This window comes from Sinocyclocheilus anshuiensis, unplaced genomic scaffold (assembly GCF_001515605.1).
Source record: "Sinocyclocheilus anshuiensis isolate Anshui unplaced genomic scaffold, SAMN03320099.WGS_v1.1 scaffold51, whole genome shotgun sequence".
Lineage (NCBI taxonomy): Eukaryota > Metazoa > Chordata > Actinopteri > Cypriniformes > Cyprinidae > Sinocyclocheilus > Sinocyclocheilus anshuiensis.
The window spans coordinates 3,351,364-3,371,672 of record NW_015548296.1 but is presented as its reverse complement, the minus strand read 5'-3'; the positions used below and the strand labels follow the sequence as shown (position 1 = coordinate 3,371,672).

General features: G+C 35.6%; 1 protein-coding gene across 1 annotated transcript in view; it reads right to left on the bottom strand.

Moving 5' to 3' along the window:
* The window catches only part of LOC107656059 (succinyl-CoA ligase [GDP-forming] subunit beta, mitochondrial-like), a 124,305-nt gene that overhangs the window by 65,447 nt on the left and 38,549 nt on the right, over positions 1-20,309 (bottom strand). Inside the window, exons 3-6 of the mRNA XM_016443729.1 lie at positions 10,423-10,522; positions 8,182-8,278; positions 2,473-2,625; positions 1,340-1,429 (exon numbers count right to left, since the gene is read on the bottom strand). Coding sequence (XP_016299215.1) covers positions 1,340-1,429; positions 2,473-2,625; positions 8,182-8,278; positions 10,423-10,522 — 440 coding nt within the window. The remainder of the gene's footprint in view (positions 1-1,339; positions 1,430-2,472; positions 2,626-8,181; positions 8,279-10,422; positions 10,523-20,309) is intronic.

The following is a 20,309-nucleotide window of genomic DNA, read 5'->3' as shown; positions in this document are numbered from 1 at the left end:
TCGCAATTCATCGCATCCAAAATAAAAGTTTTTGTTTACACAATATATATGTGTATACTGTGCATATTTATTATGTATATATAAATACAAACACACGTTTTTATGTGTGAGAAATGTGAAAAATATGTTATGTTTATATATTAAATATATTTATATATAATATAAATTATATGAATATATATACATGTAAATATTTTCTAAATATATACTGTATGTTTGTATTTATATATACATTATAAATATATAAAATACACACACATATATTATGTAAACAAAAAACTTTTATTTAGGATGCGAATAAAAACTTTTAATTTTATTAATAGTGATTAATCGTTTAACAGCAGTATTTTTAACATGCAATCCTGCTTTAACTTTCTGTAAAAAATGTATAATACTTCTTGTAATACTTTTATAGAATTTTGGATACTTTAGTATTTCATAGTTTTGCAACACTTTTGTGAAAGATTTTTGTAATACAGTCATATTTTGTATTCTCGCAAAACCTTTGTAGATGAGGAAAAACGTGTCTTTCATTAACATTTTGTAGATTTCCTATATTTCCATATATTTCATGTGTTTGTAATACTTCTGTATATTGTAATATATTTTATGATTTCATAATGATTTCACACGTTGTAACATAAAATATAAATATGTTGACCTTCTGGAACAATTTAGTAGATTTTGTAATGCTTTCATATTTCATACATTGGTAATACTTACATTTTGTAATTCATACTTTTGTAACACGTATGGAAAATTAGATAATGATTTATACAGTACTTTGTAATATATCATTTTCATATTTTGACTTTCCGAAACAATTCCATAGATTTTCATGCTCTTAAATTCCCTCCTAAATTCCCAGAGCAATAGGTAAATGTTAAGTGTCCATAAATATTTGTACAGTTATCTGAACGCTAGATTTATCAATAGGAAAAACGCACATTTTGTGAAAATGAGGAAACAGGAGTCACTCAGAGACCCTGTACGAGGCCTTGGTATAAATGCCATTAAATCTTAGAGATTTAAACTTGTGCTTATCGTTTACGGTGAAGGTAGTCACAGCAAATCTGTGACCTGTTTATAGATGGCAGTTTATGTGAACGATGTACCAGCACGAACTGTGATGTCTGCTGAGGCCTAAACACGTACAAGAAATGTTTAATGACTGTATTGGCAGAGTCATCATGTCCATTACTCTCGCTTTTTCCATGAGCGAAAATGGAGACATAGCGGACGGTTGGGGGAGGTGATGTAAGGTGGGGGCCGCTGTGCTTAACGACACACATTCTAATGGCACAATCTCTTTGGCAGCGATTCAGTCCAAACCCATTACCTGTCTCTCCAACGGCCCTTTGAATCCCAAATTAGCTGCCATACGTAGTGCCTGGTCGTCTCGGACCCCCTCGAAAATATCTATGACTTCCTGAGGCAAGAGATGGGAGAGAGAAAGCAAGAGAAAACCAACCATCAGCTAAAATTTGACACAAAGCAGATGTTCGTATTAAAATCAAGAGAGCTGCAATTAAGCGCTGGCACGCAGCCAAACTGAAACGAGAAAAAGACGAGAGCTGGAGAACAATGGCTTTGCAATTATAAGGCCATCTCTAAAAGATCACTCATATACAGAGATAGACACACACAAGAGAGAATGCATAAAACCAGACACCACAAAGAGCTACAAGAATGAGAAGCAGCTGTTACACGTCTTAATATGAGTTTATCTGTGAAAGAAGTCTATTAAAGGAGTCATATCATAATTAAAAAAAAAATATATATAATGGTGGACAAGGCTATTAATTGCTACATTTTCAAATGTAATATTTGTATTAATTTTCATAGAGATTTAAAGGCATTTAAACTCTGTATTTGTCTATAAAATTCTCCAAAAAACAAACAAACAAACCAACAACAAAAAAAAAAAACCTGCGATTAAAATGCAGCTTAGTGAAGAATCTAGCTTTACAGTATGTATTTTAATTCATTTTGCTTCAAAACTGGGGAAGTTTGACATTGTGATCATCTGTGTATGAATTGTTTCGTACTTTCTGGAAAAGGTATTGTAATGTGTTGGATATTATTATGTATTTAAATGTACTGTCTAGGTTTGTTTGGTGATGCAGCAGGTCTCTAATCCAAGAAAATTTCTCCCATGGGAGACAATACAAAAATCTTAACCTACATCAGAAACATTTATTATTGACATTACTACAATTTTTAATATATGGCATTTCCATACATTTTCCATCTCAATTTAACCATTCTAAAATGCTCACTTTTTAAACTGTTCTAAAAATAAATAAATAAATAAATACTTCTGCTTCTATAATTTGTTTGTAACAACTTATATTTCTTATATTTATTGCAAGTTTATTTCAAAACATACAAAAAAAAATGACCTCTATAACAGAAAATCACAAAGTAACTCACTCCTACACCTTTTCAATCAGATACAACTAAGATAGATACCTTGAAGATGAGCTCTGGCGTGGTGGAAGCCACTTCCTCTATGTCCACACCCCCCTGAGGACTGCCCACCATCACGGGTCCATTACAGGAACGGTCCATCAGGATGGCGAAATATGTTTCCCTGGAGATATCCAGAGCTTCAGCAACCATCACCTGCTCAGCACAAACACCAGGTGAGACGGGATTCATCATTGCGTGTTATCTATTCATTATGGTGTATTAACAGACTTATTTCTGAAGCACAGGTTTACTGGCTGCAGGTCCTACAGCTACTTCTAATACTGGATAATCAGCCATCATGAAGCTCGATGAGACATGGCAAGTGGATAAAGACAGAACCACCAATAAAGGGGCTGAAATAACAACTAATAAAAAGGTGATGGAAGAGAAGTGACACAAAAGAGGATGAGGGAAGGAACCAGGAAGTTGCCAAGGTGTCTGTAGAGGGTTGGCTGGTGTGGACGCTAATATCATTATCTTTATAATTATCGTTCTTGGTGTGAACGGGGCTTTACTGTCCCCTTTAACACTCAATAGAGCCATAACAATCAAATGGATTATGTAGGTTTGAGTCTCGCCTGCAACACACCCCGATTCTATTTCTCACCATTAGGTGTTAAGGCCCGTTCACACCAAGGACGATAACTATAAAGATAACGATAAAGATATAGTTCTAAAAATCGTTCTCAATATTAAAGAATAGCAGAGTCCACACCACAACTATAACGATAAAGACAAAGAGAAACTATATCGTTGGAATCACTTTCAGAAATATTTTATTCCAGCTGATGAACGATAAAAAATTGACAGCCAATCAGAATCCATCCTGCTATAACGAGCTCGAGAATTTAAAGCGCCAGACGAGCGTGCACTTAGAATAAACAGACGATATCGTTCGATTCTCAAATTTTACTCGCCAGTGTGTGAGTTGGAGGCTAAGTATATTAGTTTATATTTTCACTCGCCGGACTCAATGACTGAACGCTTCGGCAAAACAAAACACACATATAAAACAAAAGAAAACACACTCAGACAAGAAAATATAAGAACAATAAAATTAAATTAAATAAAAATAAAGGCTAGGCATATTTGTAATATTTTAACATTCAGTAACAGACTACCGTCCTCTCTTCAATGTTAAAAAAAAACTCAAACAAAACAAAATAAAACAAACAACACACACACAAACATAAATAATAATAAATAAATGAAAAAGCAAACAAAACACACACTAAAAAACAACAACAAAAAATGAAACAAATACAATGAATCGTAACACACACAAATATAAAAAATAAAATAAAATGTAGGGGAGATCAGGTGTATTAGTAACATTTTTACATTCAATAACAGACTACTGTCCTCTCTTCACTGTTAAATAACAAACATAACCTATTATCGTCCCTGTTTTGATTTCAGCAAATCAGTTCGAGCGAACGCACTCAACCCGATTGATATTCATGAATCCAGCAGCTCGTTAATCCTTAGTGCGTTTTATATATGTTTTTTATTAGTATAATTCGTATAATAATAATAAATAGCACCACCACCAGTCCTAAGTTCAGTTAAAATGACTAATTTGCATTCATACATGGTTACCAAGTTTTAATTACTATGTATATATATATATATATATACACACACACACAAATATAGATGTACTATAGACATGGATGGACGGACGGATGGATGGAGTTTTCAATTAGTAACAGTCTACATGAATCTGAGGTGTCATTCATATCTGTCATTCATGTTAACATTTAACCAACAAACTAGAAAATAAAATTATCATCAAAACTTGTCATTAAGTGTTAGTGTAAACTTATCATCAAAAGTTGAACATTTCACACCAAAAGGGGGAATCACACTCAGGAAGGAAAAGAACGCTACTGAGCATGTGTTAAATAAGTGTCATCACTCTTACTTGTATAAAACTGAAGAAATTTAGAGTGTTACAATTGCCCTGGTCTCACCTACACTCCAATCTCCAGCACCCGAGTCCATTTTTATCCCTTTCATCTTGTGAAGGAGGCAACAAGAAAGCCAAACGTTTGCACCCCTGTTCATTCTATTTCCTGCATTGTCCTTCCATCTATTTTATCCTTTACTCTATTTCCTCACACAGTCTATTACAGCAGAAAAGAAAGAGAGAAGGCCAACAAGACAAGACTGTGCTAACATAGCTGGGTGAAAAATGGCACATTAACGCATAGTCCTGACATTCCCGCATAGCATTCCTCTCTGAGACTGACAACACAATTACATCCTTTGAACATTTCACACCAAAAGGGGGAATCACACTCAGGAAGGAAAAGAACGCTACTGAGCATGTGTTAAATAAGTGTCATCACTCTTACTTGTATAAAACTGAAGAAATTTAGAGTGTTACAATTGCCCTGGTCTCACCTACACTCCAATCTCCAGCACCCGAGTCCATTTTTATCCCTTTCATCTTGTGAAGGAGGCAACAAGAAAGCCAAACGTTTGCACCCCTGTTCATTCTATTTCCTGCATTGTCCTTCCATCTATTTTATCCTTTACTCTATTTCCTCACACAGTCTATTACAGCAGAAAAGAAAGAGAGAAGGCCAACAAGACAAGACTGTGCTAACATAGCTGGGTGAAAAATGGCACATTAACGCATAGTCCTGACGGCACACTGACAGATCACAAGCAGCATTCCTCTCTGAGACTGACAACACAATTACATCCTTTTAACACCACTCATATTCAAACCCTCATCCATATTCAATCCCTTCTAGGGCTGAGAGCTATAAAGAGTACAAAATAAAATCTATTCAATACATATTTATGTATTTATTTCAACCAAACAGCCATCAGCCATTGACCTACATATATAAAAAGTAAAAAACAGCAACAACAAAACAATTATTTATACACACACTGCCATTCAAAAGTTAGGAGTTAGTAAGATTTTATAATGTTTTTGAAGGATGTCTCTTATGTTCACTAAGGATGCATTTATTTGCCACAAAATAAAGTGAAAACTGTTATATTGTACAGTTATATTCTTTTTTATATTTATTTTAAAATGTAATTTATTTCTGTGGTGGAGGTGATTTTCTCAGTATTTAGATTTTTTTGCACTCTCAGATTCCAGATTTTCAAATAGTTGTATCTCGGCTTTTATATTATATATAAATATTATTTATTCAGCTTTCAGATGATGTATAAATCTCAATTTAAAAAAATGTTACCCTTATGACTGGTTTTGTGGTCCAGGGTCACATATAATAAATTTTTTTCACATGACCAATTTTTGCTCATATTAGTGTTGTCAAAAGACCCGGTATTTTCAGTGGCAGCAGAACTATGACTAAACTTTTGGGTGAAACTTGTTTACTTTTTTCATACTATTATTACTTGTGGGAAAACTTGAAACAATTTTAAATAAGTATAAAGAATGGCATTGGTTTTGTACATTTAATTTTTGTTTAACATTATTAATAAAAATGTTGTTCAATTAGCATGTTTTTGTGTTTTGCTTTGGTACCGAAATTGGTACCGAGAACCGTGGATTTTCACTGGTATTGGTACCGAATACTGAAATTTTGGTACCGTGACAACACTAGCTTATATATTATATGAATCCTATATCCAGATCCGAATCGCTGCTGTGAAGTATGACAATATCTTCTGAAGGCTTAAAGGAGGACACAATTTTACAAAACATCCTTTTCTTTTTTCCTCTCAATAAACCGATACTGTATTCTGAATTCATGAGGAAAACCTCATTATGCAATAACGCATCCATGTGCGAAGGAAACCAGAGGGCTCTTGAATAGCAAATGTGACACTCTCTCAAATGCAGCGAGAGAAGTTTGTGGGGAGATGCCAAACGCTCGAGCTGGCATTTCTAAAGCATTTCTTTATTTTCGCTTATATCCCACCTCTGTTCCTCCTCACCACCTCCCTTTATGAAACCTTTATGAATATGCACTTCCACCCCCCGTGGCTGTTTCTTGGGCAGGAAAAAGACAAAAATGGGATGCAGTCATTGTGCAAAAAGTTTTGGGGCGGTCACGTGAGGGGGAGCTGGCGGGAATAAAAGCGGATGATAATGGGGAGCTCTAGGCCGCGTTTAAAGATGAGAGGACAAACACGTGGTAAGTGCAGGAAGCCATCATTACCTCCTGAGGGGGAGAGAGATAAACAGTGATAAACATACGGGGTGGTTGTAGGAGAATGCCGGTCTGTGTGGGTGTCAGACATAGAGAGAAGCAGAGAAAGAGGGAGGACTGAAAAGTTATATTTTAGCTGGTGTCAATGATCTTATGTTGCATTTGGTCAGACTCAGCCCATTGCTTTACTTAAGTATATTATATTTTCCTTTTACAGCTGCAGGCTGAGGAAGATCCTGAAACACACCAGCAAACCCTAAAACAGACAACAGTTTACAGATGTTTTTCAGTGGCAGCAGAACTATGACTAAACTTTTGGGTGAAACTTGTTTACTTTTTTCATACTATTATTACTTGTGGGAAAACTTGAAACAATTTTAAATAAGTATAAAGAATGGCATTGGTTTTGTACATTTAATTTTTGTTTAACATTATTAATAAAAATGTTGTTCAATTAGCATGTTTTTGTGTTTTGCTTTGGTACCGAAATTGGTACCGAGAACCGTGGATTTTCACTGGTATTGGTACCGAATACTGAAATTTTGGTACCGTGACAACACTAGCTTATATATTATATGAATCCTATATCCAGATCCGAATCGCTGCTGTGAAGTATGACAATATCTTCTGAAGGCTTAAAGGAGGACACAATTTTACAAAACATCCTTTTCTTTTTTCCTCTCAATAAACCGATACTGTATTCTGAATTCATGAGGAAAACCTCATTATGCAATAACGCATCCATGTGCGAAGGAAACCAGAGGGCTCTTGAATAGCAAATGTGACACTCTCTCAAATGCAGCGAGAGAAGTTTGTGGGGAGATGCCAAACGCTCGAGCTGGCATTTCTAAAGCATTTCTTTATTTTCGCTTATATCCCACCTCTGTTCCTCCTCACCACCTCCCTTTATGAAACCTTTATGAATATGCACTTCCACCCCCCGTGGCTGTTTCTCGGCCAGGAAAAAGACAAAAATGGGATGCAGTCATTGTGCAAAAAGTTTTGGGGCGGTCACGTGAGGGGGAGCTGTCGGGAATAAAAGCGGATGATAATGGGGAGCTCTAGGCCGCGTTTAAAGATGAGAGGACAAACACGTGGTAAGTGCAGGAAGCCATCATTACCTCCTGAGGGGGAGAGAGATAAACAGTGATAAACATACGGGGTGGTTGTAGGAGAATGCCGGTCTGTGTGGGTGTCAGACATAGAGAGAAGCAGAGAAAGAGGGAGGAAAATGATATTTCTGCTTGTTAGTGACACATGGAAATGGCTGTTTACCAACATTCCCTGCACAACGAGGTCTGACTCACACGATTTATTCATCTCAGTGACCTACGACACCTAACTCAGCTAACAGCAAAATAATATTTCTTTAAAAAATGACAGAAAGGAAAAAAAAAGTGCATCTTTAAATGGTATTATACAGCTTTCTCCTGCAGCCAGGAAGACAAGGAGAATGGAGAGAGAGAGAGAATTTCATTTCCAAGTTCAAAAGCGATTATTTATTCAAAGGAACAACATTAACAAAGAGATAATATGCCAGAGATAAACAAAGTGCTTCCTTTAATACCATTTTCACTTTCACTCCTTCCTTAGGGGTCTGTTTGGTGGTCAGACTAACTTTTCCACGACATTCTAATTTATTGAGATGCACCTGTACATCAAAACTCTGTTGTAAAAATGTATCTTTAATTACTGTATCTTTAGCTGTCATACGAACAACTAAGCTGCAACAAACTATCGTCAGTCTCACAAACCTAAAATATACATCACAGTAAACAATCTCAATTCATTTTAAATTGACTCAGCTCAGTGAGGGAGTCAGTTGTGAGCTCAAAGGAATGAAAGAGGAATGATTATAGTATACACTACATGACTTTAGGCCTGATCTTTACTCGCTGACAGTTTTCTGGAGATAGTAGACACATGACTGACGATACATGGTGTGAATTATCAAAGACACCATCTGAGACAGGTACTGATGCCTGAGAAATATTTCCCAAGCTAAATATCTGAACCTGTCTGTGATGAGTTTTGACTGGAAATGACATCGGTGATGACCTACAGCCAATGAGAGAGAGCCACGGAACATGGGAAGTTTCAGGGGGAGGATTTGTAGTTTTACGAGAGTTCCTTTATGATTCCTCGTGCATGCATTTTGTAAATGAAAGAGTTGTCAGGAATTCTTCCAAGGTAAATATTGCGTAATGTGACCCCCAGTAACCATTTACCATGAATTTACTGTAGTAACACTAACTGCACCATAGTATTATGGCAAAAATCTGGAATGTTCATATAGAATTGTATTATATTATTAATGTAGACATGTATAAAATGTATTAAAGGAGTAACGGAATCTAGATATTTTTGTGTACTTAGACTACTGTTTTTCATACAAATACCTAGAAACCATACAGTTGCGTTTTTACCATGGTGTTGAGGTGTTATATGTGTGCTTTTAACTGTGGTTATCATGATCTAAATGTATACTAATGTGGAAGACCAATGGTTAATTTGAATAAAACTCAAACAGTCAGAATAATTTAAAAAGATGAGGTTGTTTAATTTTTACAGATGTTACTGTTTTTGACAATGAACATCAATTTACATCTGCATCCTTACTCAAGCTACTACTACTGTAGATATTTTTGTAATATTATTAATATTGCTGCTTGCACTGCAAACTGTGCTGAAAATACATGTCATCAAAGTCAGGCAAAACAAACCTGTTTCTTGATTTGAAACAATATCACCCATTAGAACATGCAGAAACTAAGAAATGAATTTTTCTATCAAGATATTTATTTTTATTAAAAAATGACTGGAAAAGTGTAAAGAATTCAAAAATATGAAGTGCTTGTCATGTTCTGATCATAAAGAGTAGTTTAAAACCACAATTAATTGTTTGGTTTCTACAACTTTCACTTTGGAGCAAAAATTCTGCCTTTAAACTTGAAAGAAATAAAGATTTGAAATTTATCGTGATAATTATCGATATCAACTCGTATGAAAAATGTTATCATGGATTTTTTTGGCAGTAACGCCCAGCCCTACATGCAGGAAACACTGATGCAAGATGATATCTGATCAAACTGTATGTGGACACAAGTTTTCCCAGACTATTATGTTTTTTTCGCAACTGTGATTATTTTATTCAGTTAATGCATGTGTGCTAATATAAAGAGCTGTGGTGCTCAATTTGCTGATTACGTATCTCTCTCTCTTTGCATCATCTTTTTATTGTACTACAAATAACAATGGTACAGGCAAACAACATAAAAAAAAAAAGAAGTTTTAGTTTAAGAAATGCATACTAGCGAACTCTCGAGGATCTCTCAGGGCCACAAAAAGCACTGTGCTCATTTGCTAGATAAAACAGATCAGCCTGCGTTTCAGAGTGTTTTCTCTGGCCAATTCTCTTCATCCCGAATGCCAAAGTACACTACGTGATAGTGATACACGACGCAGGCATTCAGTCATAAATCAGCCCCTACTTGAGGAAAACCCATGGCTTTCTGGTAAAGTTTTCAGAGATTGCTATATTTCAAACGTCTCCCTCATTCTCAAGGGTTTTTTTTTTTTTACAACATTTTTATAGTTTCTATAACACTTATAATTTGTTCCGCTAAGGAATCCATCATTCAACTGAGTTTTAAGGACATCACAAATGCTGAGGGTAGAGTGATATTCTGCTCTATTTTCTTGGTGACAAATACAGGGTGTCAAAGAATGACAGGGGTTTTAAGAGGAATGAAGGACAGGAAAACAGGATCTATTCTTTCTCAGAAAATAGGTCTAGGCAGGTACTCACTCTTTTGTTAAATGCACCCCTCCTTTCAGGCCGCTGTCGAACACTCCTTTGCCTCTTCCTCCCGCTAAAATCTGAGCTTTCAGGACAATCTCCTTCGCTTCTAAAGTGACAAAAGTGATAAAAAAAAGGTAAGAGCCCCAAGATGCCAAGAAAAAAGGTGCGCCAGATACAATGTAGTGCTTAGCAAGTGACGCAGTTCGAATCTGGCCTTTAAGAGACTCACACAGTACATAACCTCAACAAACACACAGATAAACAAGCAAGAGAAAAACAAATGAGATCGGAAGAGGAGTTGGTGTTTTCAGCTGTAATTTGATTTTAAATATTACGCTGATCTCCACAGGCATGTTTTGATGATGCGTCTTCCAAAGCGGTTGGCAATTTTGTCATTATTTCTTTCATCACGGAAACATCGCTGAGATGGAAGCACAAGGCTGAGGAAATAATAGCTTGTCATGAGACACTATGTTGAAACATTTGATCAATATTGTGGTATATGAATCATTTTATCCAATTTTGTGAAAAGGACCATATACTGCGACTGAAGAGTGACTGAGATTAAAAGAACCTCAGAGATTTTTTTATTACTCTACCAGGGTGTGCAATTTATATATTGTATTCTCTATACTTGACATTTTTTACACACATTTTCCAAAAGGTAAGCTGGAGTAACTAACTGAAAAAGTGCTGTGTCATATACCTGGGAAAAAACAAATCTGGAATATTTTTTTATTTCTAAAAACAAACAAATAAATAATTGAATAAATAAATTAATTAATAATTAAAGAAATTAAATTATTACATTTTTAATCATTTAATAGTAACAAAGAAAGAAAGAAAGCAAGTGACTGACAGGTGCTCTAAACCAACTGAAGCACCTGGAAGACAAAAGCAGAGCTCTGTCAAAATATAAATATAAAATTTTAAATATGCTTAAAATAAATTTAGTGCTGAAAAGTATTGATAACAATAGCACAGAATAGGGGTGGGCAATATGACCAAAATCTTATACCACAACATAATTTTGTTTCACGGTATCTATCTATCTATCTATCTATCTATCTATCCCTAACACAATATAGTTATTTTTGCTTTAAATAAGGTCTTTATGATATCAAAATTTTGGATACCATAGACATTTCATAATTTCATAATATCAGAAAAAATTAATACTAGCCTAAAAAAAACCCCAAGACAAGTAAACAGTCAGCGATTAAATAAGAATAAGAAAATAATTACAAGCAATAGGACAAAAAACTACAGTAGAACAAATAAATAAGAAATGCTACATACACTGTATAAAGTAATCAACTGTATAAAAACACTGCATATGTACTGTGTAAATTAAATGTATATGTCCGAAACACAGCGTCACACACGGCGGGCTAGAGTAAGCAGAGGCCGGAGGCCTAGAGTGAGCGGAGGCTGGCGGCTAGAGTGAGCGGCGGCGGGCGGGCATGCGGCAACCACATGTGACGACCCCGGGCTGGACTCCGCTTCGTCCACGGTGAAAGCCAATCCGGCGATCCACAGCGCGAAGTTGATGTATTTCATTAGTGACCAGCAAGGATCAGCTCCAGGCATGACAAAGCGGATATCGTCCTCTTTTGGAAGGCCAAACAAAGTAGTTTCGCTTTCACAACGAAACACACAGCGCCTTCACGACATGGCGGCGGCGGCAACAACAATACTACAGCGAGAATAAAAGTTACGCCTTCTTTCTTTGCTTGAACATTTGGGCGGCATTATACAAATCTTCCCACATCGTGATGTAGACGTGGGCGCATGTTAGAACGAGCCGTTTTAGGTAGGCGTGGTTGACTCTTACCTTTTATAAAGAAATTTAAATCGCATCATATGACCCCTTTAAAGTCACAAAAGTGATTTAGTCAAGAGCAGTGAGAGATTTTCTCTCTTTTGTTGTTTGATTAACATGAATGGCAGGCAGCAGGAAGATTAGACTGCTGTCACTTTAAGAGCTGCCTGGCTCAATATACTGTTACACGTGTTCTCTTTCTCAGCTGTTTGCTTTTACTTAAGACCTAAATTACTGTATTTACGAGGATACTTGCAAAGAGGGGCATTTTGACACATACAAGCGCGTGTATTTAACCAATTCAATACTCTCGCGCTCTGTGAACACCGTCTTCACGTGCGCGTGCCTCTCAGAAACTCTCAAATAGTGCGTGCATATAGCAAAAATAGTTCTCTTTCGCTGCTGATTGCATTTCAATGGATTAAAATAACTTGTTTTTAAACCGCGATGTGTAAAAACTCGTGCAAATGATAGCACAGCAATGTCACGTGAGCATGTAACCCCGATAGAGAGGATAGTCCAAAACCTCTACCGGTTGACAAATTTCTACCACCCCTAGTACAGAACTATAGTGTATATATGTTATTTTTAATCACTTCAACACTTTTTGAGAATATTTCAAACAGGGCAGAAAATGATGAAGAACAGTGTAGAATGGGATTAGATTCGAACCCACAATGCACAACATCTTAACATGATGGAGCATGAAGTCCTCGGCTCCCACATAAGTCATTCTTAAAGAGCCACGCCGCTCTTCATGGCCCTCGGGGTGGACGTTAAGAGTTCTCACACTTTAGGTGCTGATTAAGACTCGCTATCACCGCTGTGTCTCAACCAAACCACAACTCAGCCATTGATTTGAGCGCATGCATAATTTATCACTGCCACACAGAGCTGATAGCATTGATCATGTGTGCGACCATAAGGGATAAGAATGCAGAAGCGGCAAAAACAGAGATACGGAAGCCGCTGGATCACTTAATCTAAACTAAGAGAGATATAACAACTGAGGAGAGGCAGGCGAGGGTGAAGATTTAGCAAAACACCTCTTGTCCCGATAAGACATCTGATAGTGTTAGACAGGAAACTCCTGCACATGGGAATGTGATGAGCGCTACAGAGAGCCAGAGATGAGAGTGATATGGAATGAGTGAAAGAGAGACATTGAGATAGAAAAAAAGACAGATTACACATGGACTGAGTGTTTAGCAAAACCGAGTGAATAAATAATGACAGACTTTTCATTTTTGAGTGAACTATCCCTTTTATTACCAGAAAAGTTATGCACTGATGGTCTATGTGGAGAACAACTTTTCATTAACCATTCAGGCATGTACAGTACAAGGCTAGAAAAATGCAATGCAAAATGTCTGTTGACAAAAAAATTGAGCAAGAAGGAAATGACATAATTAGTTGTATTTTAGACACGTGTGACTTCATGAACAGTCAAATACATACATTGTTAGCAGGAAAATGCAGAAATCAAACACCCCTGTGGATTTTGTGAATTTAGCTGCTAAGCTACTAGGCTGTTAACTAGAGAAGCTCTTTTGGAGGTGGAATGGGAAATGCAGCAATATTCATAAACACACACACACACACACACACCTTTGTGTGAACAACAGATGCGCTTTAACAGAAGGGTTTATCCAGCCATTTTACATTATTTAATGGATTTTTGTGAGAAGGCTTGAGATTAATAAACTAGCTCATTAAAATTGCCCCCATTATAACACGGTTATAGTTGCTAAAACATTTTGTGAGAATAGTACAGTCAAAGCACTGTAAGATACTACACATATTTGATTTTACTTAATTTACAAAAAATGAATATAATTATAGTTGCACTACCATTCAAAGGGGTTGGTATGTATTTTTTTTATTCTTATGCTTATTTTTTATGCTTAATACTCTTATGCTTACTAAAACTGCATTTATTTGATCAAAAATATAGTAGAAACAGTAATATTGTGAAATGTTATTATGAACGGTTTTCTATTTTAATATATTTTAAATGTAATTTATTCCTGTGATGGAAAGCTGAATTTTCAGCATCATTACTCCAGTCTTCAGTGTCAAAAATCACTCTAATATGCTGATTTAGAGGTTGGTATTTATTATTATGTTAAAAACTTTTGTGTTATTATGTTATGTTAAAAACTGTTGTGCTGCTTAATATTTTTTTTTGTGGAATATTTTTTCAGGATTCCTTAGTGAATAAAAAGTAAAGCATTTATTTGAAATAGTAACATTTATTGTCATTTTATTTTATTGTCATAGTAAAAGTATTCATTTCTTTAAATAAATAAATAAAATTCATACTGAGCTCAAACTTTTGACCGGTAGTATCTGTATTACATTTGCGGATTGTACAGTCCTCTATTTCTGCATGCATATCAATTTGTAGAAATATATACATGTATATCATCATTATCAAATAAAGTACTGGATGGTATCCAGAATCTCAGTACGTTACGTGCAATCCATCACTTCATGTCAATTATCTCTATTTAGCGAGTGCAGAAGTAATGCCCATGCCAAATGGTGCACTTTAATTCACAGCATCCTTATTTCTCATAGATTAATGATGTGAGCAGCAAATTAAAAAGTGGAGGAAGTACATGGCCCGTGGCTTTATGGTTTTAAAATGAGTTTATATATCATACACTTTTTTTTTTTTACACTTTGTAACACCTTACAGTTCAACACTCATGTTGACAATTTAATTCACCCATCACAAAGTGACACTTCAAATGCCTTCAAGAAAGAAAGATGCCTTTTTGATTGTTTAACCTGAAGCTACACATCAAGTTACATCTTAAGATGATATATGAAGTTAATGCAGACATTTTTCTCTCTAGGATCAGCCTGGAGCTCCAGGTGCAAGACCTACATTGTCTTCTCAAGATCAACAGACCACAAAAGCCTCAAAGGCAGGTTTTTTTTTTTCAACAACAGTATTTATGTGCATGTTGTGTATGCCTGCTTTTGCTACTTTTGTGTACAATACAATAAATATCAAATGAACGTTCTGTGGGCTGCGTGTCTGAGGCAGAGACGGGCCGAGTGATAACTAAGAGAAAACATATTTTGTCACCTTATACTAAAAATGTATTTTTAGGAAGTGTGGGTTGGTATATACTCACACTTTGTTGCAAAAATAAGACATAGTTGGCAAAGTGTTCTGTATTGCAATGGCATCCTCATGTTTGAAAAAAAATAGAAGCTGTATTTATCACTTTATTTTTATTTGTAATTTATTTATTTTTGAACACACATTGATAGCTGCATGTTTAACAGAATTAAGACCTTATTTGATATTTGTTATAATTTACTGTGCAAAATGTATTTAATACAATAAAATAAAATTAAATGGTTATTTATTAAATAGTAATTAATTAGTGAGGTTCATCAGGGAAACACAATGTAATTGCCTTATGTCACGTTCATGTTATTTTAGTATCATTGAGATACTATTATAGTTTTAATTCATATATTGAATCAGGGTTATTTTCAGATTTTCTGTTTTTTTTTTTTTTTAGTCAGTTATTTTGTGTGTTCTTGTCTTTTATATATATGTGTGTGTGTGTGTGTGTGTGTGTGTGTCTATGTTTTTTAAATAAATTTTTATTTCAGTTTTAATTTAATTTTAGTTATTTCAGTACATCAAGTTAAACTCAATTAAAATATTGTCTTGGCAAATAGCTGAAATTTATGTAGTTTCAGTTCTACTTAACTATAAGAGCATTGGAATCTCATTCAGATATACAACACAAAGTTTAAGAATAAATACAAATATTTACCCTTTTTTAATACTAAAGTTAAGATATCTGATAAAATAAAGAGAGATTAATGCTTTAAGACTTACAGATGCCTTGTAACAATAATAGATCCATATATGTAGTCTATACCCTTACTAGTCAATACTTTATTAAAACATATTTAATGAAATATTTCATGAAGTTATCTTGTATCATTACTAACATGTCATTGCGCCATACATCTAATGACATGAAAATCAATTTTCTTGAAAGCTAGCATCATCTTTAAGTGTGCCAAATTATCAAAGGTCGACTTCACAAACAAAACGTCCAATACTGTGTTTGTTCGGGAACACTGTTTGATTATCTCATTAATTAACTGAACTGAATGCTAAATAAACATACGCTGCTAATTCAGGGTATAATTTGCATTACTGTCATTTCATAATTAAGTATAAAAAATTGCCCATGAGCAAGAGTTTAAAATAAACAAATAAACTACTGCCTACTGAAGTGAAACACTAATATTTTCTTGCCCTAACATACTATTTAGAAGAAAAAAAAATACATGTAGAAGCAAATATGTCTGTACAGTTTGCATGCCCAACCTCCCCCCCCCCAGTTCCTCATTAATGAGTTAAAATGAACTTGAAGCTCATGTACCAATGACAGCAGTCAGTAGTTCAGCGCTGGGTTGCTGCTTCTGCTTCACCGTTTCTTATTTTCTGATTCCCTAATATCTCTCTGGCTGTGGACATGACTGCAGGGTACGAGACACAGAGCGTGTCCTGTTGTTTGATATTCAGTGAGAGCAATGGGGCTGCGGTAATGGGGTGTGGAGCGGGGTTCAGGGGAAACAGTGCAGTTTCAGACAGCTGAGAGAAAACAAGGGGAAGTCAAGATCCATTATGTGTGTTTAAAGCCATAAAATGGGTTGAGACAATGAAAAACATAATAAACAGGAGGACTGAGTTGGGGGACGTACTGTTTACCGAAGATAATGTTTTGCTATAGGGCAAATATTAGTAAATGAAACATCCCAAGATAATAGGGTCACAGGATCTACCTTCTGTGTGCATCACAGTCACTGCGATTGCACAAAATTTGTGATCAAATCAAATAATGAGTATTATTTTTACTCGTGCAATGGAAAACATCATTTGCTCAGAAAAACCATCATCAAAAACATCAATAGCACTATTCGGACAGGATTTGTTTTCTAAATGACATGCAAGTTACAAAGTTTAAAAACCAAAACCAACAACTGTTATTTTACCCCCAAAAAACCTGGCAAAAGGCTTTAAGTCCATCGAGGGTGCACTAGACAGGGCAATAAGAAAATTGGTTTTATGTACCGTAACCAAGGTAAGTAAGTTCATTAGATAGATAGACAGATAGATAGACAGATAGATAGATAGATAGATAGATAGATAGATAGATAGACCGACAGACAGACAGACAGACAGACAATTTATTAGTGACATTAACATAAGCAAAATTTTATAAGATTTTTCATCTTGTTGAAATTAATTAACGATTTATTAAACTAATTAAAAATACACAAAAAAGAGAAAATGCTGTTCTTCTAAACTTCCTACTTCATGGTTTCCACAAAATTAAAAAACAGCAACTGTTTTCATAATTGATGATAATGAGAAACCTTTATTGAGCACCAAATCTGCATATTAGAATGCTTTCTGAAGGATCATTTGACACTGAAGACAATTAAAATATAATAAAATAGGAAATATTTTAAATTGTAAAAATAATAATAATAATAATAATAATAACAATCAAAATATTACATTGTTACTGTATTGTTGTTCAAATATAATAATACAGTTGTAACAAAATATGCAATGAAATCCTTGAGGGTCAGAATCGATACCCAGGCCTAACAGGGAAGCAAATAAAAAACTTAAAGCAACATTTCTTTATACCATAATGCATAAATACTGTCTTTCTCTGTCCTAAATTGTTGTTGGATGATAAACAGAGCACAGCTCTGGCTCGAGTGCTTGACCTGTGTGAGCATCAGCATCTGCTCCTGCCTGCACAGGAACAAGTCCGGCGAGTGGATCATTGATCTGGCTCTAACTCCTGCTTTCACAATTATCTCAGTCTCACACAGCCTCTTAACAAAATCTATATTTAGCATTCCAGACTCCATCTGTAAGCATTTTTCATACATTTTCATCATCTTCTCTCTTCTTATAGCCATCTCGTCCTCCATTCTCCGCCTGTCCGCAGCAACATCTGGCAGCGAGAACATTCTGCTGCTGCAGGAAATGGCAAATCTGTTCACTGTGCCCTTGAGCGTGGCACATTAACCTTACCTCAAATCTCACCCACCTACATCAGACACGGTGAATGGAAACACGCAGGGTACGTGGCGTGCAAATAGTATTAAAGCTTTTCAGCGTGCTTTTCTGTGAGGAAAAGAGGTGAAATTAAACGAAAATTACACGTGACTTGATTTTGCATGGTGAAAATAATAAACTAGCACGATAATGGTTGTTTTTCAGGGTTCCAGCTAGGTAATGATGGTAAGAACATTCCACGCATCATCCATCTTTTCTGTATGACAGCATTGTGTGCTGAAATCCTGTCAGTCCTGATGCATTCTGGGAACTTATGCAGTGGTACAACTTCATAGAACGATACCGCTGACTAGTCAAAATGTCAGCGACTTTGCTGAAGCTCATATTCACTCATATAACTTTAGCTGACTGACATGTTATTTCCAAAGTAGTTACCTCCAAAGCTTAGGTGATTTTTCATGTCTAGACGATCAAACGAAAGTCTAATTAGTTGTTAGTACACTACATAAACACCAACCGAACTAATTTAAGCACCGAAACTTTGTTTACAAAATCTTTGACGTGCTTTGCCTCAAATTTAACGTTTTGAGTTAATTCTACAGATGATCAACTGTCAGTTTCACAAGCGCTAACAAGATACAGATTGGTTATACTCGGTTTGCTTGCATGGTAAACATCAATTTTGTGAGGGATTAATCCAAGAGAGATTGCACTGGCTCCAAAAAAGCATTTTTCAAGCTCACCAGAGGAGGCTGAAGTAATTAAGTGGGGAAAGTTTCCTCAGGGAAGCTGAGAGGCTTTCATTAGCCTTTCTGATTCATTGTCCCAGCACAATATCAAACAGAGGAGAAGAAGAGAGAGCAAGAGAACGCCGCCTTGCTTCTGAGGCAGGCTGGCTGTGATTGAGCCCGAGTGAGTGTGTAAATCCGGGTGTGGTATCTGACCCCTGGCTGGCTCGCCGCTTTATTCCACTCTCTGGAACACTCCACAAGCTGTCAACATCCATGTCCATGTCAATCAACATCGCTGTCTCATCCCCAATCTCTCTTCAGCTCCTTGTGAAGAGCAGAGCTTCTGCTCAGATTTTACAGGCTCACATAGCAGGAGATGTTGGCAAGAAACTGGGTGGATGACGGACACCCGGTCTAAACAAAATCAGATAATTCAGTGTCCAGAAGCGCTATGGTAGACATAAAGAGTTATTTGGAAGGCTAGGGAGTAGAGATGGGTCATGATGGCTGACTAGTCATCCAACAACTGACTAGATGTAGATATTTTTTTTTTTTTTTAGTTTTGATATTTTAGGTGGCAGGATGCTAATTAAAACATTTAATCACTGTGTAAACTAACAGCTAAAGCACAGGATGCTAATTAAAACACATGCTAAAAACAAAGAAAGAAAGAAAAAGAGAAAAAATGCAGTCAGCTTCACTATAATCAGCTAGTTAGTTGCGGATTGACAAGCCAGATTTTATTTTTTATTTTTAAAAAAATAAAATTCTATATCCTATTTGTTCTATATGCTTAAATCATTATAGGGCTGGGCGATAAATTGATAATGATAATTATCACGATATAGTTTTTCTCGATAAAACGATAACAAGAGTTTGATAAAATGTATATGCACCAAAAGAGGAACGAAAGAGTGCTGCTCATTTGAACCGTGCCACATGGACCGTATATCCGCTCGTGAAAATGTGAAACGTGAAATGTTTGTCATGTTCTGACTATAAAGAGTAGTTTAAACCCAGAATTAACTGTCTGGTTTTTACAACTTTCCTTTTGGAGCAATCTGCCTTTAAACTTGAAAGAAATAAAAATGTGACATTTATCGTGATAAGTATCGATATCGACCGTTATGAAAAATTTATTTTGATATTTTTTTAGCCACATCACCCAGCCCTAAATCATTTGCTTTTGTTATATATAAAAATCCAAAACAAATATATATATATATATATATATCAGAGATGCAAACAGGTAAAGGGG